Source organism: Esox lucius, chromosome 21, assembly GCF_011004845.1.
Source record: "Esox lucius isolate fEsoLuc1 chromosome 21, fEsoLuc1.pri, whole genome shotgun sequence".
Taxonomy (NCBI): domain Eukaryota; kingdom Metazoa; phylum Chordata; class Actinopteri; order Esociformes; family Esocidae; genus Esox; species Esox lucius.
The window spans coordinates 21,704,995-21,729,313 of record NC_047589.1 but is presented as its reverse complement, the minus strand read 5'-3'; the positions used below and the strand labels follow the sequence as shown (position 1 = coordinate 21,729,313).

Genomic DNA, 24,319 nt, shown 5'->3' with positions numbered 1-24,319 from the left:
CCCATTCCGTTCTTTATTTCCAATAAGACTGGCCACAACTGTCAAGGAGTTGCCCCAGACGCTTAGATAATTACACCTACTGTAGACAGAGCAAGAACATAAAGCGCAAAGACCCGTGGGTTCAAAGCATTTTGTGGATGACTTCATCTTCGTCAGCGGAATGGAGGATGTGATGGAGATGTGTTTGGGCAACCGTGTGAGGAATTGTGGCAACCAACAGCCTACATCCAAATACAGGTGCAAGGTCCGGAGGACAAGCAGAGCACATTGTGGTTGTTGGGCTACGCGTGAGATAGTTGTATGTCATGATTGTTATCAATTTATTATGGAACTTGGCAAGAGATCCGTCATTCCAGTGAGGTGATCCAATGTTTACACTGGCAACGCATTGAAACACCTGTGACAATATTAATCCTTAGCACAACAGGAGGGATTAATCCCCGTAAGTAATTAGCACACATTTTAATTTATCGAAAACTATCACTTTTCTAAACTTGCTTAATTATGTACTTGCACTTAATTATACTCTATTGGTTTTTTAGAGTCACAGATGGAAGAAAAAAAACATATTTATTTTGGGAGATAAAAGTCCACCTGGGAAAGAGCAGTCTCTGCTGAGTTGTGTAGCGTCTGGTAGGAATTTACTGGATTAGTTCAGTCACAAAATGTGAGATGAACCACATTGTCAATCAGCCTGGGGGCAGAGAGAGAGAGGAAGACCTGTCAATCAAACTGGGTCTTCAATCGTCCCATTCACATAGCTCCTGGAATTTGCTTCTAATGGGGATGTCTCTGACATTTTAGCACAGGGGCCACAAGAATTGAAAGAAAAAACAGGTTAAGATCATCCTCTTTCTTTCTCTCTGTCTTGATTTATGTGCAATAACATGTCTTTTAAAAACTATACTGTTAAATGATATAAATAGATGTTATACAATTTGATAATAAAGAGCTTAGTAGGATAAATAGTAGTAGCAGTGATAGTATTATTCAAAACATTGCCAGCTCATTATTGTTTAAAAGTGATAGTTGCATATCATTATATAAACATTTGAAATGTGTTTCTAGGTTGAGAGTCATTTAAATTGTCCTCTCGAATAGTTCAAAATTATCCCCACAGGATCAATGAGAAAAAGTTGCTTCATAAAACTGCTCCCATAATAATAAACTCAATCTAATTAGGTCCACAAAGAACATCTCAAAATTGCTAATCTGTTAAATTGAAAATGTGCTCCCTTGAAGGTTGCAAAGGTATGAAAAATAATCCTGCAGTTGTTTTCCTATGTTGCTGTTTTTTTCCTTTTTTCCATCTTTTTCTGTATTCCAGGCAGCAGCATGGTTTGGAATAAGGTACACACAGTCATTGGTCTTTTGGATCGGTCGCTGACACCTCCTGCCCTACAGTCTAGTCTATTTAGCTCAGATTCTGATCAGCATCTTTATAGTTTATCAGCCTTGGGGTTCAATTTTGGCTTGGATGCTTTTACAAATGAACGCAATCACTAGTGAGCCTTCGCATCCTGATTGCATTGAGGAAACAGAGCTAGGAAACTTTAGTGGATTACCATGCCACTTGAGGATGAAGCACAAACACATGAGCCGGCCGCAAAGGGCTTGCTGGGATATTGGCACTTGGTGCTTGTACTCTGTCTTATTTCACTAAAATAATATAATTGTCTCACATCTTATTGCTTGTAAAGCCATCTTCTTTCTGCAGGCTATGTAGGTGATCAATGTACTATCTAACAGAATCAATCCTTCCAGGGGATACCGTTTGTTTCTCAAATGATCCTAGGCAACAGGACCAGGCTATGATTTGGTGGTGCTTGTATTAGTTTAGCGAGTTGGGTCCTCATGTTCACACTGGATAATATGGCGCTTGTCCCATTTGTCATGTTTTGAGAAGCACTGCGGTGTTCCAGGGGGATATTCATTTATGTAGCCGTTTATGTACAGCATCACTCTCCGTTTTATAATCGCAACTCCTTCCCTCGTGCAATTATGGATTGTAGTTGTTTCTGGTCAAAATCTTTTGACATCTGAGAATAGCGTTGGACAGCGTGGTTCAGTTCAAAATACTTTTTTTTTTTGGTTTGAATGAAGAATCATCCATAGCTAGCTCACAGAGCTTCATTTAGGTAAGTAGCTCTATTTCATAGGCGAAAACGCCAAAAAATGCATCGTTCACGAAGCAAACAAGCTCCGATTCATATGGAGTATTTATCAGTGTTTTATGTCTATCATTATTAAACTGGTATTAATTAATTAATGTCATGACGCCAATCCTAACCCCACAGAGCCACCCCATAATTCCACATCATCTAAACAATGATATCAAAAGTGAATTAGGGAGACCTCTGGGGTGGAACGGAGCAACTAATATGTGCCAAAAAACCATTAGAGCCTGCGACCATGAGAACAGGCCCTCAGGAGAATGGGGGAGAATTGAAGGAAGGAGATCAAGTTGAAGGGAGCTGTGTTTGGCAGGTCAGGTTTTACCAATTTACTCTGGAGAGCTCGGCGGCAAGCAACCTGGTCGTCCCATCCTTTGGCATAGTGTTGGGGGAGAAGGCTTTGCTGCCTAGCCCAAAGAGACCTGTGAGAAAGACGGCTTGAAACAGGGTTCCTCTTTTAGATCCAAAAAGGAAAAGAGGACGATTGAATGACAAGCCATTTTGTTGTAATATGCTGTAACCTATAGTATACTAGTTTGGTAGGCCCTCAGCAATATATGAAACTACCCTAATAAGTGTGGAGAATTTGTGAGGAAGTACCATGGCATATTGAGTTACTTCTCTGTAGCCTAAGGAAATAAGGCTACCCTTTATGCTAATATGAATATTCTCCAGTATTCATCATTCACTTGTTTTCTGCCTATGAAGTTTATTAATTTAGGAAGCAACAGAAATGCCAAATTGTAACTTGATATTATCATAAATATATTTAGCTATGTATTTCAATATTTCAGATTTTTCTTCAATCCGTTTTGTCTTAGTTGTAAATGTACAGCCTTTCCACTGATATGTGAGAGGGAGGGGCACCAACCAAAAATGCTCTCAGTTTAGCTTGAGGGCACATGCTATATGGTTTATTAGGTGGGTCAGAGATGCACACCGCTTTTTGCAATTAAACTGTCAAACTTATGGCATCTGTAAATCTCTCTCACTCTCCACTCAATCCCTCCTTTTCTGTATTCCACTCATGCAATCCCAGGCCTGACCACTATTTGGGTAGCACAGGAAGTGAAACTGTAACACAAAGTTCACTTGTAATTGGTTACGGTCACGCTAACCAAACAGGAAGGAATCTGCAACTGATTAGAATTCTTCCTCCTGCAATAATAGTCCCAAAATTAATTATGTTTGGGGGTCTATTCCCACTATTAGTTTTCCTGTTTTGAAGCTGTTTTATAGAAGACAAATCCACAGACAACAAAGCCCAGTTTTCAATTACAGGGATTCATACAGGGCTGTGTTGAACAGACAAACATCCATCTCCGTTCAGACAAGGAAGCCATTGCACTCAGTCTCAGTCAGTGACAGACACAGACTGCTGAATAATCCTAGCATGACTCACTAACTGCCCTGCCTGCCTGCATGCCTACACACCCCCATTTTAATTTCACTGTGGCGTGACAGTCTGTGATATCTGTGTGCGTGTGTATATGTTTGTTGCGTCCTTCAGTACATTTTATAATAAAGAAAATAAAAAGGGCACCGAAGCTCTAAAACAAAAATGTTAATATAAATTAAAATCCAGATTTTTTTTTAGACTTACTCACATGGGGACTAGATTTATGACAGAGTTGATAGAGAGAATTTACAGGGTTTAAAAAAAATTAAATGATTATGGGAGTCTTTTTGCACTGATGGGATTGGTTCTAAGATTACACAGCAGCTTTTAGTTACTACAATGAATTCAATTTTTTCAGTAAACTAGCGGTTCTACATGCTGGACACATTCTCTACAGTCCAAAAGATAATGAAGAACAAATTCAGGAAATATTCAGAAAATTGAAGGCGACACAGACTGAAAAGCCTACAAAGAGAAGCCATATGCGTGTTTGATTCATCGCATTGTTTCTGATGTGAATATTTTCAATTTTTTTTTAGAGTAGTATTTTTATAATAAAGACAAAGAGTTATCCTGAAACTACCCCGTGGTAAATTTGACTTCAAGAGAGATTAAGCCCATCTGTAGAGAGTTGTCTTTAACATCACTTGTGTTAATTATATCTTAGATATACAATAAATAAGGACCACCACAAATACAAAGTTAACAAAAATCAATGCAACAAAGTTATTAAAATACACACAAGTATATAAACATTAGCATAATTCATAATGAATGAATAGTTCCGATGTAAACCATAACCCTGAATAAAAGGTGAGCCATAAAATTATTAGATCAGTAAAATATTATGGATTTATTATTATTATTATCACTGTGGTGCTACATAATAAATGACAATGTTGGTAAATGACAGTTTGAGATTCAGATTCACCACAACGTTTTTTTGTAATTTAAACCGAGATTAATTACAAAAATAGATATACAACATTTTTTTTGTTTTCAGATTTGCATAATTTTAACTTCTGATTCATAATGTTTTTTTTAAGAAATGCTCTACAGTGAACTATTAAATATAGGTAAGCAAAAAGCAAAGCCTTGAAAATATAACAGATTACATTAGCTAGACACACTCCCTGCACTTTACAAAGACAAACTCTTATCTACTACAAATTATCCATTTTATCTATGCAGCATTTTAAATCATTACTTACCAATTCCTTACTTTACTTAAACAGCCATTTCAGCATGTGTTGTCTTTCATTGGAGTTGAAAATTGGGGAATGGCCTGGAAATTGGAAACATCTAGAATGCCGTCCTGGAGAAAGGAAATCAAAGTTAAAGGAGATCATGCATGCCAAGAAAATATTTTACCAAAGGGCAAAGAGGAAGCTGGAGATAACAACGAGGAGAAACCACTTCATGTTGTGTTATTGGAAGCTGTTAAGACTGCTGCTAATGTGTGTGTGTGTGTGTGTGTGTGTATAAACTGTACTTTACTGCACTTTACTGTGTGTCTGACAGATAGTTATATATTGGCAAAACTATTGCATCGGAAAGTCTGAGTTGGTTTGCAACATTTCTGTGTGCGTGTGGGTACGTGTGTGTGTGAGAGAGATTAGGTGAAAAGGGGCATTAAAAGATTAATATAGTGTCTTTGTGTGTTTGAAGTGGTGCACCACAAACAATTAATCACAGGGCTCCGACTGTATTAAGTTGAAATGATGCAGCTCTACCAAAACACAGTTCACTTCAAAAGGCTGAGCCAGACCCACCCAGCCAGTTTGACTGACAGGTAGAAATGCTGTTCCAGAATGACTTGTGTTGTATGTTGTGTTCACAAAAACAGTCAAAACAAAACAAACACAACATATAATGCCATGTCTGGTTTTCATGGACTTTTTCAATTCTAGGCTGTACTGTTTGGAGTATCCATGCATGTTCAGCAACCAGTGATTCTGCTGACTTTACGTCTTACATGTAATTTTCAATATCATCCTTCTGGCTCCACATTTTGAGGTTTCAGAGCGACAGACCGGTTGAAATGGAAAGTCTGGCTTGTGTTGATTCAGTTTAACCTCACGTTTACCTGTATGAGTATTGTCGCCAGTGTGCGTCTATTTGAAATCCAAAAGAGAGTGATCAAGGGAATCATGACAGGCCAAAGTTTCCAGGACATTGGTAAGGAAAGAACATGTGAAGAAACCCTGCAACCAGCACATGTCAAGGCAGATACATTTGCCCCTCGGGTCCAGAGATAGAAGACAGACAGCAAGAAAACCATGTTTCTCACACAGACCCTGATCCCAAATCCCTCACTGTACTTCATCAGATATCACTTGAAGGTAAGAAATGGAGCAACAAAGAGTGTTGTGCTACAATAACTATTGCTTGTTCTACCTAAGCATACATTATATTTATGAGCTAAAACCAAAACATTTTAGAGGCCGTATATGTTCAGGAGGAAATAATTTCAATGTGAAATTGTAAAAAAAATTGTACTACTGAGAATTGGCAATTTTTTGCAGATGAGAGCAGAATAGGTGTGACATCTCCACTTAATCATCTAGTATTTCTTGTTACCATAAAATACTTCAAAAAGAATATTGTCCCAACAGCGATAGTTTCTGCAAGCAAAAACCTGTTCAAAGACATTGGTTCTTGCCTCTTTTTTCCCTCTTCATCAACTTACTGTCCTGGCTTTAATTCAATTCACTGTAACTTTTACAACATCTACTAGTTTGTTGCAACCAATATGTCCCAAGGCCAATTGCGCAAATAATTATTACTTCTAAAAAAAAGTAAATGTGTAAATAATGTTTAATTATGTTGTAATGTAGCTACGTAGCTACGCTTGAGTGCAATTGATTTGTTTGTGAAGATTCAGATTTCCTCTCGATTGAATTGTCTTTAGCTAAACATTGTTTTATAAGATCCCGTTAACTCATAATAACAATTACAACATGGCATACTGACTAAACCAAGCCTCTTTGCCTACTTTCAGTCTAGAATATGCTGCTTTATGTACAGTTATTATAAGTCATTAGAATATATCGTGCAAATTGTTTGTCATAGTTAATTACGGTTCAGATTTATTAAAGTTTACTAAAAACTCTTGGATAAACAAAAGGGAAAGTTCAGACATTGCAGTAATTGATGGGTCAGCAAAATGTGACAGTAAATATTTTTTTTTTTTTAATGTTTTCCAGGATCAACTTGAAACACAGGAAGGATAAAATGAATATAAAAAAATGTGGGAGCGTCCCGATTACTTATTTTGATTTCCGTTTACTCAAATGTTTATAGAATTTGAGTTATTGAATTATAATTTTTTTTATTTAATCTACTAACTTACTAACCAAATCTAAATATAATGTGGACTTCCCACTTTGTCAATTTTCAGTTAGATTATGTCATTTAGAAGTGAATTTTGAAGAAATTGCCATTTTCAATTCGACTAAATCCCTGTTTTCTTGTTGATGTGTACGGTTGACATGCCATTTCCTGTATGAGGTCATATCCATTCCTGGGAATAGTTTTTGCCATAGCAAAATTCACCAGGTTTCAAGGGAGCTCATTGAACAGAGAGATAAAACATAGTTTTTGAGACTTTAAACAAAGCATAGGAACTACATGACTTAAGAAACTGTTTCAAAATATTGTAGTATCATTGGTAGTAGTAGCACTAGCATTTTCTGCTGTTCTTCTGCACCAGAAGTACTTCTGGATATGGAAACAGTAATGACAAATAAGTTACAAGTAGTTTAAACTGAATCTAAACTGCATTATACATTGTTTTGAATATACATCGCTTATATGCCATTGCCTAATGTGCTATGGAGTGAATGACCGGAATTGCTTCCCTATGAAACTCCACCATGCTGTGGAAAGAGGGTTTAAAATACTGTCTGAGGGAAATGCAAAATTTATGAATCCCCCCTACATCCCGGCTTGATTTATGTGAAATAATAATACACTATTTAATGCTTAAACATGGCTAGAAGCAATCTTTGCCTATCAAGATGTACAATGGAGTAACGGCGCTGGAAGACAAATCACCTCCTGGACTTGTGATGCTTGTTTAAAGGGGCTCAGCAGATATATTAAACTACAGTATATGTAATTGTACACTAACTCTGGGCTGTAGGCACGACGTGGCGCGCACAGGAGGCGGCCAGCCTGATGCAGATGGAGTAGGGTAATCAATTTGGCTCAAGCATCAGCTGGAGAGAGAGAGAGAGAGAGAGAGAGAGACACAGGGCTTTCAGATATCGTATGTGGTTGTCTTGTTTGAGACCAAGCCGTCCACTCATTCACTCCTTGTGTGCTGATGTCTTGGCTGAGCACTAAAAGACAGTGGATATAACCATGGATACGTCGACAGCAAGGAAATGTGTTGGGTTAAACAGATCAATTAGACAATGTGCTATTATGGCAAACAAAGCAGGACTTTTTCTTTAACTTTGTTACTTAAAACCTGATGTGAATTAATGAGGATCTCGCAAAATCAGCTGCACAAGCAACTGTAGCCTGTGTTTACCATAACCCGTGTTAATCGTAGCCTGTGTTAACCTTAGCCGTAGCCTGTGTTAACCTTAGCCTGTGTTTACTGTAGCCTGTGTTTATCGTAGCCTGTGTTTATCATAGCCCGTGTTAACCGTAGCCTGTGTTAACCGTAGCCCGTGTTAACCGTAGCCTGTGTTAACCTTAGCCTGTGTTTACTGTAGCCTGTGTTTATCTTAGCCTGTGTTTATCGTAGCCCGTGTTTATCGTAGCCCGTGTTAACTGTAGCCCGTGTTAACCGTAGCCTGTGTTAACCGTAGCCTGTGTTTACTGTAGCCTGTGGTAACCGTAGCCTGTGTTAACCGTAGCCTGTGTCTACTGTAGCCCGTGTTTACAGTAGCCTGTGTTAACCGTAGCCTGTGTTTACTGTAGCCTGTGTTAACCGTAGCCTGTGTTTACTGTAGCCTGTGTTAACCATAGCCTGTGTTTACTGTAGCCTGTGTTAACCGTAGCCTGTGTCTACTGTAGCCTGTGTTTACAGTAGCCTGTGTTGACTGTAGCCTGTTTTGCAGAATTTCTTTTTCTCACAGGGTTAATTAGCCTTTACCGAGACCTCATTCAGACAGGGCTGGTCCCGCTGTGTTGAATTTATGGCTCTCTGATTGTCTTATTTAATTAAACTTAACAACAAACTAACACTTCATATAAACTCATCCTGATCTGATGAATCATCATCTGCCTTTTACCACCAAATTCGGGTAAGTAAAAACAAGCAGTGTAATTACAACAGTTAATGAACCTCTATGATGCAAGCACTTAGTGGGCTGTGGGCGGTTCACAAGGGGCCTTGTGAGAACCGAACAACAGCCTTTGCCCCGCTTCCTCGTGTGAACATTCAATCCCTGCCTTATCGATCCTTCTCTTCAACCTGTTTGTGCCCATGCCAAGGCAAGACCCAGGTCCCTGAGCTCTGGTGCATCATGCGCCATTGCAGCAGTTAGCCACAGGTGTTGAATTCTTCTGGCAAGCCATTAAACATTATATGCATGATACGTGCAGTCAGCAGGGTCTGTAATTTCATTCTCTTCTTTCATTTTCTCCTTCCTGACCACACAATCCATTTTGTTGGTTTATGGAGAGGAAAGACACACACAGACACTTTCATGATGATTACATGCTAGCCTGCGCAATGGGGGTGGGGGGGGGTCTGCCACCTGGAATGTGATACCAGCTCTAAAATGTACGCCCATGTATGTGTCAATCCTAATTTGACAGTCAGATCCACAGTGAAACAAGCCTGACGTCACACAAAAGGGCTTGCTTGTTGTCACGGACACAAAGATGTCTTCGGGGCAAACTAAATCAACTTTCTCCGCCACTTTAGTGGCGTTCTACAATGTGCCAAGCTGAGTGAGCATCCCTGAGACCATGTTGTTTATCACAGATGTGGGCCACAGCTGGAGAGGGGATATGGAAGGCATCAAGAGCCCATCTAGGTGTGGTTAATCATATCCTTATATATATATATATATATATATATATATAAATACAATAGAAACGAATTAAATATATTCACATTCATTAGTTGACATATCTCAGGTAATTTATTTATTTATTTTCAAAAGTAAACTAAAATATACATATGCATTTAGCTTTTTTGCAGTGTTTGGCAGACCTTTGTTGAAGAGTCAGAGAATTCAACGTTTTCCATATTCCTAGGATTGTAAACGCAACACATCAAGCGATATTTTACATGTTTTATCGTTGACTGCACAACGTGCAAATACAAACATTGCACTAATCCACGTTTTGATTGACATTTCATATCTCTGACAATATTCAAAATAATTAAAAACAGAAATCTTGAAAGGTAATAGCTTCTCAAATCCATTAAATAGTTAAAGGTTATGTGGAAAAAAAAAAAGTATTATTGCTCACAGCAAAACTCTCAATTAAATGACACTACATAATTTGTTTCCCAATCCCTTCCCTTCATATGCGTGGCTCAGGTCAAATGAAGGCGCAATGAAACATGTATGTCATTTACTGAGTCTGAGGAGACAAACAATTTTTTTGTTGTCTGTATGTATTAGAGGAAAGGCATATTTGCAGATTGGATAAGCAGACACCATTCCTGACAAATTGTTTGTTTGTTTAATTACTTTTCTTTTCCAACTTGCAAAGAGGTATGCTTCCCCCTCCTGGTTACTCAGGAGCAAGAAAACCAAAGCCTGTCTGCTTTCCTGACATTGAGTATCTTGTAGTTCACTATGTTTTTCTCTCCTTTTATTGGTTCATATTGTAAATACTATATGATGACTGTGTATTCAATTTTAGGTACTGAGGTAAAGTCTATGGGGTAAGGAATTCATGTTTCCAACCTGTTGCCTAAGGGGCATGGGAAGTAGTCCCATAGCATTGCAAATAAATCCAAAGAGACATGTTGAAATGGTTTAGCTCTTAGCAAGAAACAGAATCAGTTAATAGGCTACCTTAAATCAACTGCCAAATCCCGACAATTGATATGCATTGCCTGAGTTTGCCTTCGTCATACAGTATTGAGAAAGCAACACTTCATTTCCCCACATACACTGGTTAATATAATAATACAGAACAGAATTAAAATGTCTAAAACTAGGATTTTCAATACATAAAGTCGAGAAAGCCCTTTTTAATGGAGAGTAAAGGCTTAGGTCTTAGCAAACAGCACATTCCTTTTACCAAAACCGAACCTAGGAGTTTCATTCCGAGCATCCACAATAGCACCAGTACAGTATGGCCACTACAATTCTTTGGGATTTTTAGGTCAGTCACACAGACGGCAAGGGAAGAAAAGGGGGAAAAGAACTGTGAGACTAGCGAGCCTAAGCAGATCAAAGAAAATAACATGAGAGAGGATATGAGTGCTTTGTGAAGTAATATAGCGGAGATACCATCTGTTTTCCGTAACATGCAGGAGGCTTCAGACAAGACCAGGAAGGAGGCAAAGGAGAGGGCATTTTAGACTCCAACGAGCGCAAACACAAATGGGTTGTTAAGAAAACCTCTATATAATACAGGATTGGGCGACATTATAGCGTTCCTCAATCGTTTTGAAAAGGTCCATTCCTGTCCTTGACGTTCATAGATAAGGCTTTTCATGACAAAATACATGTAAGGAATATTTTTTTTATAAGTCTAGCACCAGAGTCATTTTCTTTTGGTGTTTCCAATTTTGAAGGTGGCACTTTGAGTTGAAGGGTGTGTGTGAAAGGATGTATGGCTCGATTTGCTGTTTAATTTCAGGAAACTGGGTTAGAGGAAGAAATAAGAACGGTCATCATTTGAGGATATTGGGAAAGACAACTCTTCCACAGCTCTCCAACCCTTCTTTTAGGAAGCCTATTTAAAAAGACATATCAAAATACTGTAATACTCAAATTGCAACCTATCAGTAGTTTCAGTCATCTTGGCAAGGCCAATTTTGATTGCATTAATTATGCACAACAGCAACGTAGTCCAAAACAATCCAGATGACAATAAAGTAAAAGTTTGTTCGTACAGTCAGTGGTCCTCACACAATCAGCTTAACTTGAAAAGGCAATGAAGCTATATGCTGTTTCTGGACTTGGTCTTTATTTAGAACATGCCTAGGTCCTGAACCCACACTGAAGCCTCCTGAAGCCTCCAAAACATGCAATGTCCCTTGTGATCCGTAGCGCAAGGGGCCCTTGAATTCAGGTTTGACTGGTTCAGAAGTAATTTCATTCCTTTCAGTTCTCAGTCTGGATTATTTATTGCAGGTCTGTCCGGTGGTCTGGTGCAAAGCCATTACAAGAGTATGTACCTTTTTGAATAATAAATAAATAATTATTTTATTATTTAACAGGATCTTATGGAAAGGAAATGGGTTTTATTACATAAATCCATCGATTTTGATGAATGGGCACACATGTAAAGTTTGATAGAAAAAGAAAGTGGCCAGCCCCATTCAGGCTATTGTACATTACTGAATACTTCTTTGCAGCCCAGCTGTAAATATGACATTAGTGTCTCTTCAGGACTGTCAATTGGAGTGCATTGTTTCAGGAAGGGGACTCATAAATTCAGAGACATTAATTAACCCCTTGCATTCAGCATTTAGGCAGCTTCTAGGTCTATGAGGTGACCAGTGAGTGTTGGACGGTAAGAGACCAGGACAGAGTTGGCCAGTCAGGGAACGCCCAAGTCTCATTCTAAATGAGTTATTAACAGAATTTCTTGAATAGATGGAAAAATTGTAGCCTGGCTATTTAGTGTCATAAAACCCTAGCCGAGGCGGCTGGAGGCCTCCTAGGGACAAAAGGCAATACCATTACAATCAAATCTGAGATGGAAGAGGGATTGAGCTGTCCACTCTGAATTTTTATATTGTCAAAATGCTGGGAGGAAATAATGCCACCCTAGAGTGAATTAACCTCCTGTGTGGATGGAGAGGCCCATGTCATCTGCAGGGAGCGAGGTGGAGATGGACGGCTGGGAAAGAAAGGACGGATGGGGGGGTTGTCAAGGAATACAGTAAGGACTGGGGGAAGGGAGGAGACACAGGATAGAAGGATCATACTAGATTACCATGAGCTGGGGAAAACGCTGCTGTCAAAATCACACCTGGTACAGATCCTCTTTGGATACTTCAGTGTTGCTGTTCTGGTATTCCTTGAATGTAATGGGTTAATTAATGTCTGAATTTACATGCCCCTTCCTGTTTCACGAATGATGCATTTACCAAAATCAATCAATCACTGATATGTCAATATTATCCATAAAAATCCTGATTCACTGCTATTTTTTATTACCACAAAAATGAAAAATGTATTAGAAAGTTTAAAATAATATACTGAGGGCATCTTACTTCCCCTTTATTGAGAAGCACAGTCTTGAAGAGCAGGTTCTGCTGTTGGCATTTTTTTGGCAGCTGTTGTTTCCGGATACGTAAGACCAAACTACATGTACCCTTAAGCATTTATTGCGCTATATATTTTTTCTAATAATGAGCTGTTAGGGTTAGTGTTATTATTCCACATCAAATCTTTTTACACGCGATCATTTTCTGAACTTACTTTTTGAAAGAGCAGTATCAAGGGGATCACAATTGAGCTGTCTGAGTAAACACATATGCGTGTGATGAGATAAAAAGTTATGGACGCTCCAGCGCTGGACAAGGTAGGCTGTTGATATAGCAAATCAAACACCAAACGTGTCAATATAAACTGTAATTAATGCTGTGACTCAATACAGTAATCATCTTTGTATAGCTAGATTGCTTGTAACTTTTTTTTTACCTGCTCTCTGTTGTCCACCAATTGGAAAGAAGGTCATAGTTTGAGCTGAACCAGACAGGAAGTTGTTGGCTGCTGCCTGGAGACAGCAGCTGCCTCAGTAGTTCGTTAGTTAGCAAATGTGCTACAGGTCTTTTCGCTTTTAAGTGAACAACATGTGAATACTATAGCTGTGCGTTAGCTTCATGAAAATGGACTCATGACGTTTGGCAACATGCTTTCAATCCGAGTAGATCGAAGAACAACGTAACACACTCATTTCAAACCCGGAAGTGTGTTTCAGCTAGCAGCATGCTAGTTTGTAGCAGCTAGCAACGTGCAATAAAGCAAATGTATGTTTTAATTGTGAAATACTACTACTAAGGGCAATAAGGCAATCCCGCTCGGAATGTTTGTAACTTATTAATGTTTGGAAAACGTGCAGTCGTTTTAGGTTTTCCACACAACTCAACAGTACAAGCTATATAGCTACATAACAACCTAGACACATAGCTTGATTAGCTAGCTAATTACCTAGCAATGAATCATTGTTGTATTAACTAATAGTTAGCTGGCTTCGTAGCGCTGCACACACTGACGAGTCAAATCCAGAGAAGCCCACGGAAATCAGATCAATGACAATTACACTGTTGCTGTCCTTGATTGTTACAGGTACGTTCTCTAGCTAGCTACCATTATGCATGCAATTAGTACACAGATGACTTGTCTTAATAGTCTTTCCCCCTCTGCTTTTTGTCTATCATGTCCTCTTTCAACACAAAACATAGACAAGTTATTGAACTACTTTGTTCCTGTTTTTGATCCCTAGCCCCCAGACACAATGAGTGCCAAATTTGGCCTGATGAACTACAACAACACCCGGAAACATTTGTCTATCTCCATCCCATCCTCCAGCGAGGTCATGATGTCTCCACACATTAAGTCTGTGGAAGAGCTGAGAGTGCTCGGTATAAACCTGAGCAGCTTCAACACAGCCACCCAGTTCTGCATCTGCACAGCGGGCATCTTCCTCTTTTACCTTGTCTATGGGTACCTGCAGGTGGGTAGAGGTGCATTCACTAATATCCCAAGCAGACACGAACTGAAATGATCTTACATGAATGAGTCCAGTAGAAACTTATCCTCCAGTTGCCAAACCTTTTTAAAGATTTTTGACGGTTTGATACAGTGTGCATGAATGATTACGCCCCAGACTCATTTGACTGGGGTTGGCTGCATCTCATGAGGGATATTGCCTTTTTTTCCTTGTACCTTTCTGTCATCTTTTATTTCAGCTCATGAGACATCGGAAACAACAGTTTACAGTTCTGTTGTTAGTGTACAGTGTACACACTATTTGTTGCATGTTTTAGATGGTGATTCCCAACCTCTTTCAGTTGCTGTATCACCGAACAGAATTTTGCTCTGCTCGAAGTAACCCTGAAGTACCCCCTCGTGTTAATTTCACTAGTAAGCCTATGGTGTGATGAGTGTTTTCGAGTACCTCCTGTGGAAAGGCCAAGTACCCCCAAGGTTCCTAGTATCCCTGGTTGGGAACCACTGTTTTAGGAGACACCAGTACACATGGCAGGTGTTGCAGGGAGAAGTTATTCTATAGCTCTTAAGTCTGATATTTAACTAGAGTAGTTTGGTTCTGGTCCCACTTTGGGGTGAGCTGGCTGATAAATCAGTTATTAAAGTGCCGTGTCTGTATAACTGAGCAAGCAATACGTGTGATTGTGCAAATTCAGAATTTGTGAAATAAAAATATTATTGGACCATCAACAGACCGGGACAGGAGCCCCTGAAGCTCAGGCCTAACTATGACACTGCTGAATAGACTGATTGAAATTTAAAAGGAAAGCACATTGCCTATGCATAAATAGAAATACAGACGGTCTCCAACTTGTAACCTATTACTTTTATTGGAAATGTATGCATGTGCGTCACCCTCTTGGAGTAACGCTAACAGGAAGCTAGCATGCTGCTACTGCTACATGACGTGTTTGATAGTAGCTTGAGCCAACATTGCCTTATCTCCTTTTTCTTATTACATTCACTACAACACTACAACTCTAACTTGTGTTCCACCACTTTTCCATTTTTAACAATCCAGTATATTTTTTGACAGTGAAGGAGAAGTAACTTGAGTCCCACTTGTTTGACTTTGATCATGGATTTGAGCGATATAAGTTCAGCCTGTCCAATAAGGTTAGCGGGAAGGCCGTCCCCCACTGGCTAGCTATATGCCTAATGTAGATTATTATAACGACTGAAAGAAATTGCCCATTATTGACACACTGACTATACTTACCCACATGCATAAACTGAACCTCTCCGCCCTTGTGTACCCAGTTTATGAAAACTGGTGTGCTAAACACTCTTCGCCTTTTTTATATTAATTTGCAGTTTACCAGCTTTTTTGTGTTTTTCACAGTGTCATGATGGTATGTATGTGCAAACCATCCTTTGCATTGTCAGTTTGATTTGTTAAAGAATTTTGTCCTCGAATGACCTGCAATATCCTCTGGTATTATGTACATGTGACCAGTCCAACTGTGAAAGTTGAATGTGTTGTTTTCAGGAGCTCATATTTTCTGTGGAGGGCTTCAAGCCCTTTGGATGGTACCTCACCCTGGTACAGTTTGGGTTCTACTCCCTGTTTGGTCTGGTGGAACTGCAACTCACACAGGACAAACGAAGAAGGTAATCTTAGGCAATGCTTTTCAATGTTTTTTTTTCTCTCGTCTCACAATACTTGCTAATTGCTTATTTTCTCTTGGCAGAATACCATGGAAGACATACATGATCATTGCCTTTTTGACGGTTGGGACCATGGGTCTGTCCAACACCTCATTGGGTTACCTGAATTACCCCACACAGGTCATCTTCAAGTGCTGCAAACTCATTCCTGTCATGATAGGAGGAGTGTTTATTCAAGGTACGTGGCACAAGAAGCATGGTCTGTGTTTGCATAAGAGCACATCTCCACAGTCTCTGAGACAGAGTGCAGATTTAGGATCAGTTAAATTGTTTAGATCATACTGACTAACATTGCATGGGCATAGAAGGCCTGATCCTAGACCAGCACTCCTACTCTGAAATCCATTCTTTTGAATTTAACATTTGTAGGAAATCAACTAACTTCCTAGACGATTATGCTAAGATCGATTTTAAAGTAGTGGTTACATATTTCTGCATACACATTTCTGCATGCACATTTTTGTACTGCCCTCCCTGGCTAAATTTGAACCTGTCACTGTGCTTTGCCAACTGCTCTACACAGGACCTAAAATATAGGCTTTGATCAATACGTGAGGAGGCTGCCTTATGTTTGTCCTTATAATTTACTACACTGGAGGGAAAAAACATAATAGCTGAGTTTTGTATTAAACCTTATTATCAGCCATCAGAGCTGTGCTCTCTGGAACCCTGTTGTGTGTTTCCTCACACCAGAGACTGCTCCCGGCAATCATCAGCTGCGGGACATGCTTCCCGAAAGGGGATTTACGTGCCAGTGCATCAAATAACCAATTTGCTTAGCTTATCGATTTTGATTACTTCTGCATACAAATACTGACTTCAACATATTGTCTTCAACATATTTTTAATTGCTATTCATCCCTCATTACTTTACATTCTACATAAAGTAAATTAAACTTGGTTATAGGCCTACTGTACCAATTAATTTGTTCATCTTTAGAAACTGTGGCTTGGTTTAGTCTTCCTTGGGCAGACTGCTTGTCAAATATAGGCTGTTTTAAAAGTTGCATGACAGATATTTAGGCTGTCAGAGTATTTGGTTCTGGGTGCTTGGAGAGGAGGCAGAGTGCGCCCTGAAATTTTCTTTTACTGAACCTGCAGGGAGTAGAATATTATTGGTGACAGCACATCTCAGGATCAGAAGTCAAAATACTTCCAGACTGGCGACTGCTTGCCTTCCTCAGCCCTCTAAACTGTCAAGTAGACCCATAACTCATCCAAATGGTAGCCGAGGCTAAACGCCACATTTTGTAATTACATTTTAAAGAAACTAGTCTAACATGACTTGTTAACATTATTCTAAGAATTATTGTGATGCAGCGCAGGCAAATTGCGTAAGAGAACACTGTAGCCTATAAAATCTCTAACCTATTGACACACCATTTATTACCTAAATATTAAGTTTCGTCTTAATTTATTTAACCTCTTAACATGACGAAGAAATATAACTTCCATAATAGCAGAGGCTTTATTTTGATATCCAAATAGCTTGTTGGCCTTTGAGACTTGGTGATCATGAGATTCAATCAACTTCTGAAATTCTCCAACTGTGATCCTTGTAAAAACAAAAATTACCTTTCAAATAGCGTTGCACGATATTGGAAATAACTGACATTGTGATATTTTGTTTTTCTGCAATATATATTGCGATAAGAAAAAATACAGGATGTCTTCAGAAAGAGCTTTGGCTATCAACCTGACAGTATGTATCCTTCATTCTTCCCCAGCCCCATCCTCTACAATTAAAATGTATAAAATTCATAATTTTTTTTAAATTTCAGAACAGGTTGCTAGGTAATAATATGTAACAGTAATTGTATAGCAATAGCAACAGTAGTAAAATAGAATGCGCGATTGTGCATAACTTGCCAACTGCAAGATGCAGTCTGTGGCCAAAGCACTGCAATCTGGTCCACTTGTTCAGGTGCAGCCTTCACCATGTTCGCAGCATTGTCTGTTGTTATACAGACTAGACGATTCTCATCTAGGCCCCAATCAGCTAAAGCTTCTCTCATCCCTGTTGCTATGTTTTCACTTGTATGATCCTCTGGGAAAAATGCAGTTTGCAAACAGCGACTTTTCAGGTGGAAGTCCTCATTAATAAAGTCTGTTGTTGCTGTATAATATTCCACTTGTGACAGCTCTTTCTCAACATGTGCCCTGTATTTCTCGTACAGCTCTGGGATGGCAACTTGATAAAAATAATTGCGTGATGGCATTACATTAAAACCCTCTTTGGTAACCGTGTTAATTGGTACCATGTTTTGGCGATGTGAAATTTAATTGAATCTGAGATTTCTCTCTGCCATTTGGAACCTTTCGCTCATATGGTGTAATACTGGCAAATGCATCCAAAATAGATTTTTGCTTTGGACGGCATTGAGATGCTTTGTACTCGTCATACTAAGACTTGTGGTGCCGCCTTAAATGATCAAAAAAATGTGTTGTGGCAACAAAGGCACTCTTGACAAAGTACCAGTTTTTTGTCAAAATCACCTGTCTGTAGTCGAAATATTTCCATGTAATTGATGATGCATTTCTTTTTGCAACCAAATTCTCAATTTCAGTCTTTTCTGCCTGTTCCTCGCTCATCATTTCATCACGCGCAAGCAGAGCCTGGATGTCAACTAAGTGCACCAACACTACTGTTGTTTGCTCCTTGGGGTTTAAGGCCGGGTGTCTCTGTAATGCACTTTGTGACAACTGCTGTTGTAAAAAGGGCTTTATAAATACATTTGATTGATTGATTGAGCAACGAACTCTGTGTTTAAAACAACAATAATAATAATGATAAACTGTGTATCCAATAACTCATGAATCAGAGTAAATTACCTTATATCAGACAGATATAATGCTGGTTTTCCATTAGAAAAATATATATATTGTAGACTGATTCATGTTTACCTTACTAAATCGCACGTTCTGCGATGTGTCTATTCCCGATGCGTCCATCGCAATGTCGATGCTAAAATTATATATCGTGCAGCTGTATTTTCAAACCATCCTATTCACAGTGCATGGTGGCAAAATACACCTGGGTCCTCTTCCAGGCAGATTTAGCTTTTGTTTAAACTTCTTAATTATTGCCCTATTAGTGGAGATAGGTATTTTCAAGTATTTAGCGATTTTTTTTACATTTTCGTGTTCTCTGACACATGTTAATAGTTAACTCAGAGTTTGGCTTCTAAAATCTCACCCATATTAACACCTCATTCATTAGCTAAATATTAGGCTTGATACTGTCAGTAAGTGTAGTGAATTGAATTAAGTACACAGTGGAAGGAGAGAAAATTAGCAGATTCTGGTATGGCCGTTCACCTGCCCTCTGCGGGTCACGCGAGGCTATGCTCACATTCCCCAGGCATGTTGAGAAACTGCCCTATTGATTAGGTTCTTGGAGATGGAGGCATTATCCTTCCCAGGCTCCAGCAAAAATCCAACAAATGGTATTATTTACAAATGAGTACAACACTGTAGCCCATAGCAACAGTGTGACCATGGTTGATGTCAACATATATATCCACATTCAAATTTTAATTAACTGTACACTTTCATTTTGAGCGGGTCTTAAGTGTGTGTCTGGGGTCTGGTCCTCATTTTATCAACTAAGTTTAACCCATACATTTATTGGAGAATTAACATCAATATTTATAATAATATAATGAATTATGCAAAAGTATTTATACAACTGATATAATACAATTTAGTGCCTCCTGTGCCTCACACTCGGCATGACCACAGCTCAAAGCACTTAACTCTTTTAGACTTTTATTTTGTAGATCTGTCCATACTTATTGGTTGTTTGCTAGTGTCTGATTTGAGCTCGAGGAGGCTTAGTTCTCAGTACTATGCCTTTCATCTCAGAGACATGGTCTTCATAGAGGTTCCACGTCGTAGCGATCAGACACTCGTTTTCTTCTTCCCCTCGCTGCATTGGCAATGTGGACCCCAGGTCCCCCAGGGGGGCTAGTTGGAAATGCAACTGCGTTCACTCAGGATGCAAGATCTGATCTGAAACCTTCAAAGGGGCGCAGAGGGGGAATCAAAGCACAGCAGACCAACCTACTGCGTCACCTTGTCACCCCCAAGGCATCTATCGGCCTGTTTGGCGAGACTCCCCGGTCTCCGCTGTCTTTTGTTTTCAGTTGGTGTCCAGCCTCAGCCTTCTCCCCTCACACCCTCTCTTTCCCCTCACACCCACTCCTTCTCCTCACACCCGCTCCTTCTCCTCACACCCTCTCCTTCTCTGATCTCCTATTTGGATTTGATTGAGTTAAAGAGTCCGGTGGAAACTAGGGAAGTTGTGGTTTTGTTTTTCACCTGAGAATGGCTGAACCTGTTCAAAGTGCTCCGAGCACGAGCACCCCGGAAGACTGGTCTGCCAAGCGCTCCTCTTTTCTGCTCCTCGGATATGCATTCATGTAGTCTGCCCATTTCAATATCCCACCTCATTCACTGTGGCTATTCAGTTTCCCCCTTTTCGTCACCAAAGGAAATATTCAGAAAATGATTTTGTATCACTGGTTTTCTCTACTGGATGTCAGTCATGACCGGCGTTGGACCAATCAAAATCCTTATAAAACAATTCTCCACACTGACCTCCACTGACTGTATATTCGACAATATTCTGTCCGAGTGAAATATGTCAATCAGATTGTCTCTAAGTGAATTAGAAGTGAGCTGCTCCAGAGGAAGTCCCTGACTTTAGTGATGGCTTTAGACGAGGCTTCTTTACCGTTCTTCTAGCAGCAGGATGTTATGCTAGCGGCGCCAACTGAGATTTTCTTTTTCAAAATAAAAGCCATCATTAAAATATAAGGTTAATATAGTTAGCAATCTACTTTGTACATTTTATGTTTAATATCAGTTCCGATATTGTTTGTGTCCGTTCTTTTTTTACAGACTATATTGTTAATTATATTGCTGTGTACATTCCAATGATGGCTTTTATTGTGCTAAAGAAAATCTGAGTGCTGCCAGCATAATATCCTGCTGCTAAAATAACGCTAATGAAGTGTTTGGCCATCACTACCTGACTTTGTGGCCTGACTTCTCTGTTTCTTAGGGAAACGCTACAATCTGGTGGACGTGTCTGCTGCTCTCTGTATGAGTCTGGGACTCATCTGGTTCACGCTAGCTGACAGTAAAGTTGCACCCAACTTCAATGTGACAGGTAACTTGTGAATCTCTGTGTTATCCATCCACCAGTAAATTAGTCTGTTGTTCCCAACACTGCTTGAATATAGATCATTCCTTTACTAATAATGTCACTGTAATTTTGTGCTTGTTTTAAACAGAGACTAATGTGGTTAAATCAATTCTGTTTTTCACCACAACTTAGTCTTTGACCAATCATATCAGATCTTGACATCATTGGATTTTTATCAAATGAACAGTTAGTAATGGTTGTTACCTGTGCTGTGAGTAAAGTACCTTATTTTAAATGTGATCTGAACTCCGGCAGATGGTTTGCCGTGATGAGTTTGATCATGTCCGTCACTCTAAGGGAAATAACGGATACTGTTGTGAAGCCAATGCCTTTGTTTCTGTCTGCTTCATTGTGCTCATGAATAAGGGGGATCGTCTGGTTGTCTTTGATTTAGGGGTCATCCTCATCTCTCTGGCTTTGTGTGCTGATGCCGCCATTGGGAATGTGCAGGAGAAAGCCATGAAGCTCCACAATGGCTCCAACTCTGAAATGGTACTTAAGACCAGCTTGCCACATTTCTTTTTTTGACAAAGCTATTTTTTTTTTACAATTTGCTGGATGACTCCTGAAATCAGCCAGACTTATCTGTGCCATTTTGCTTGTGTTCAAGGTTTTGTACTCCTATTCCATCGGCTTTGGGTACCTTTTGACAGGTCTGTTAGGTGTGGGAGGATTGGGGCCCGCAGTGGCCTTTTGTTCTCAGGTTAGTGTAACCAAAGACATGTTCTATTTAATGGCAACACTTTCAGTAGTCAGCGTTTGTTTTGTAGTTAGCATCTGTCAAACACGGTGAAGTGGTGAAATATGGTATGTACTGATTGTTCTGTTCTCTCTAGCATCCCGTGACAACGTATGGTTATGCCTTCTTCTTCTCTCTCACGGGGTACTTTGGGATTTCATTTGTTCTGGCCTTGATCAAACTCTTCGGAGCCCTGGTTGCAGTCACAGGTGAGAATAGCAATTCAGTCTGGGGACATCTTCTGCATTTGGGACTGCACAACGGAACTCTCAGTCTGTTTGTGTTGAAGGATTCAGTTGAACATTTGCTTAATGTTTCCTCTGACAAAAAATGTTGTTTCATTGGGAATATTGTGAATTGTTGAGCTCAGTTAGGGCAGTTCTAAACAAGCATATGTCTCTACAGAAAGATCCTTACTTTCTAACTTGACGATCCTTACTCAACACTATCTCCGAATTCTACAAGCACTAACGTTTGACATTTCACAGTGATACAAAGAAGTCACATCAGATTACCGAAATGAAGCCAGATCAGAGTGATTGTAATCTTATTTTAAAGTTCTGTAAAACTTCTAGATTCATTTTGAGATTAACTCTAAAACAAACGTCAAAATAATCTAATCATCAAAGGCCATTGTACTTGTGTGTCACGCATTGAAGGTTTTGTGGGATGATTCCTCTCACTTCTGCTCATTTCAGTTACTACCGGACGTAAAGCTATGACGATTATTCTATCCTTCATGTTCTTCTCCAAGCCTTTTACTTTCCAGTAAGTTGCTTTATCACGTCTCTTCTGTCTTGCTATTGCTCAAATCGGCCAGCTTTTGATGTACTGAAAACATTCCAACACAACTCTCCTTTCCATTTCTTCTCAGGTACATATGGGGTGGCCTTTTAGTGCTGTTGGGCATCTTCCTGAATGTTTACAGCAAAAACAAGGACAAAATGAAGCTGCCATCTTTGGCAGAACTCAGGAGCATGGTTCTGACTGGGAAGAAAGTCAGGCTGCTATCCCAGAATGTGTAGTATGTGATAAACACACGTTTCACTAACGTACCTATCTAACATGGACCCTATCCTGGAAGGGCCCCAAAGCATTTTCAAGGCCATTTACAGAGACCCTCACAGAAGGACCCACACATTCCCAGGAGGAGAGACTCTGAAACGGAACCTGGTGCCGTAGCTAACCCAAATAGCAGTTTTAAACTGCAAGGGACTGAATGACTTCAGCCTGAGCCACATGAAGCAGGAATCAATGGTTGGAAGAGGAACTATAGACTTGTGTTAAACTGATCATGTCTGAAACTGAATGTGTACCAAAAAATATATATTGAGTGGCATATTTTCACCTGCATGTGCCAGAAATGAAAAGAAACAATCTGTCACTGTCTGAGAAAATCTTGTGGTTTCTATGTAATTTATAATCAGTTGCACATAAGACAGTGGGGCCACTCAGTAACACGTTGAAGTGCAGGACGATATATGCTCTGAACTGTATCAGTGTGTCAACTGCCATATTTGTGTACCATTTGTTTTAGTGAAAGGGTAGTTCCTTTTACATTAAAAACAAACTGGGAAGTTTACCCGAAAGATGTATTTTTTTCCGCGTTTTCACATATTATAGTTTAAGTAGCTAGCTTGCCAGACGTCTCTTATCCATTGGCTGCAGAGGGGGAGTTGAACGGCTGCCAAGGTTCTGCTCAGATGTTTACCCATCAGATGGCCTCGGGCTGGTTTGATTAGTAATCCTGGAATAAGATAGCACTAGAAAGAAAACAAACATTGTTCACAGAGCTTGGCTTTAGACCTAATTTGGATGAGCGGAACGTCACAAGTGCGTGTGTGAGAGCTTATGTGTGTCAGGGTGACATTAGTGAGGATGCCTGATTGGGTCCCCTTTAGGTGATGATGATGATGATGATGATGATGCTGCAGCCAACATCAACACCTGCGGTTTCATTGCGGTTTGGGCTGGATCTTTTTTTTTTTATTGCTCTGTTAAGGTTGTGGAGGTTGCTACCTTGAGCGAATTGTGTGTTCATGTCTAATCTGCATCTGTTTTAGTTGACAAAATTACATACTGGTCTTTTCGGTTAGTGCTATGCTTTCTGTAAAGGGGAAAACAGGGATGTCTGTGTATAATGTTGGAAAACATATGGTTTCTGAAGACGACGCGCCAATTCACAGGTCGTCATCTCCCAGAAGGTCTAGATCTGTCTAGCCTCATTTAGTGAAGCTCGTACAGCTATGTCTGTTTTCT

General features: G+C 39.6%; 1 protein-coding gene and 1 long non-coding RNA gene across 8 annotated transcripts; one reads left to right on the top strand and one right to left on the bottom strand.

Moving 5' to 3' along the window:
• Positions 1–611: 611 nt before the first annotated feature.
• LOC109614887 lies at positions 612–13,445 on the bottom strand. 2 transcript variants are annotated; one of them, XR_002195876.2, is made up of 4 exons: positions 13,374–13,445; positions 4,785–4,888; positions 2,500–2,596; positions 612–694 (listed from the first exon to the last, which is right to left on the bottom strand). It is a non-coding gene; the product is annotated as an uncharacterized LOC109614887 (long non-coding RNA). The 2 variants fall into 2 exon arrangements; XR_002195877.2 differs by lacking the exon at positions 13,374–13,445 and adding an exon at positions 7,706–7,787.
• slc35b3 (solute carrier family 35 member B3) lies at positions 12,991–23,642 on the top strand. Of its 6 annotated transcripts, none has more exons than XM_010885788.5 (11): positions 12,993–13,254; positions 13,933–14,021; positions 14,179–14,409; positions 15,934–16,055; positions 16,136–16,290; positions 21,178–21,285; positions 21,716–21,813; positions 21,932–22,024; positions 22,158–22,269; positions 22,759–22,828; positions 22,935–23,642. In XM_010885788.5, the coding sequence occupies exons 3-11, from the start codon at positions 14,191–14,193 to the stop codon at positions 23,083–23,085; spliced, it is 1,128 nt and encodes a 375-aa protein (XP_010884090.1). In that variant the 5' UTR covers positions 12,993–13,254; positions 13,933–14,021; positions 14,179–14,190; the 3' UTR covers positions 23,086–23,642. The 6 variants fall into 6 exon arrangements, with proteins under 6 accessions (XP_010884086.1, XP_010884090.1, XP_034145305.1 ...); XM_034289414.1 differs by having other exon boundaries at positions 13,917–14,021; XM_010885789.4 differs by lacking the exon at positions 12,993–13,254 and adding an exon at positions 13,440–13,702.
• The last annotated feature ends 677 nt before the right edge of the window (positions 23,643–24,319 follow it).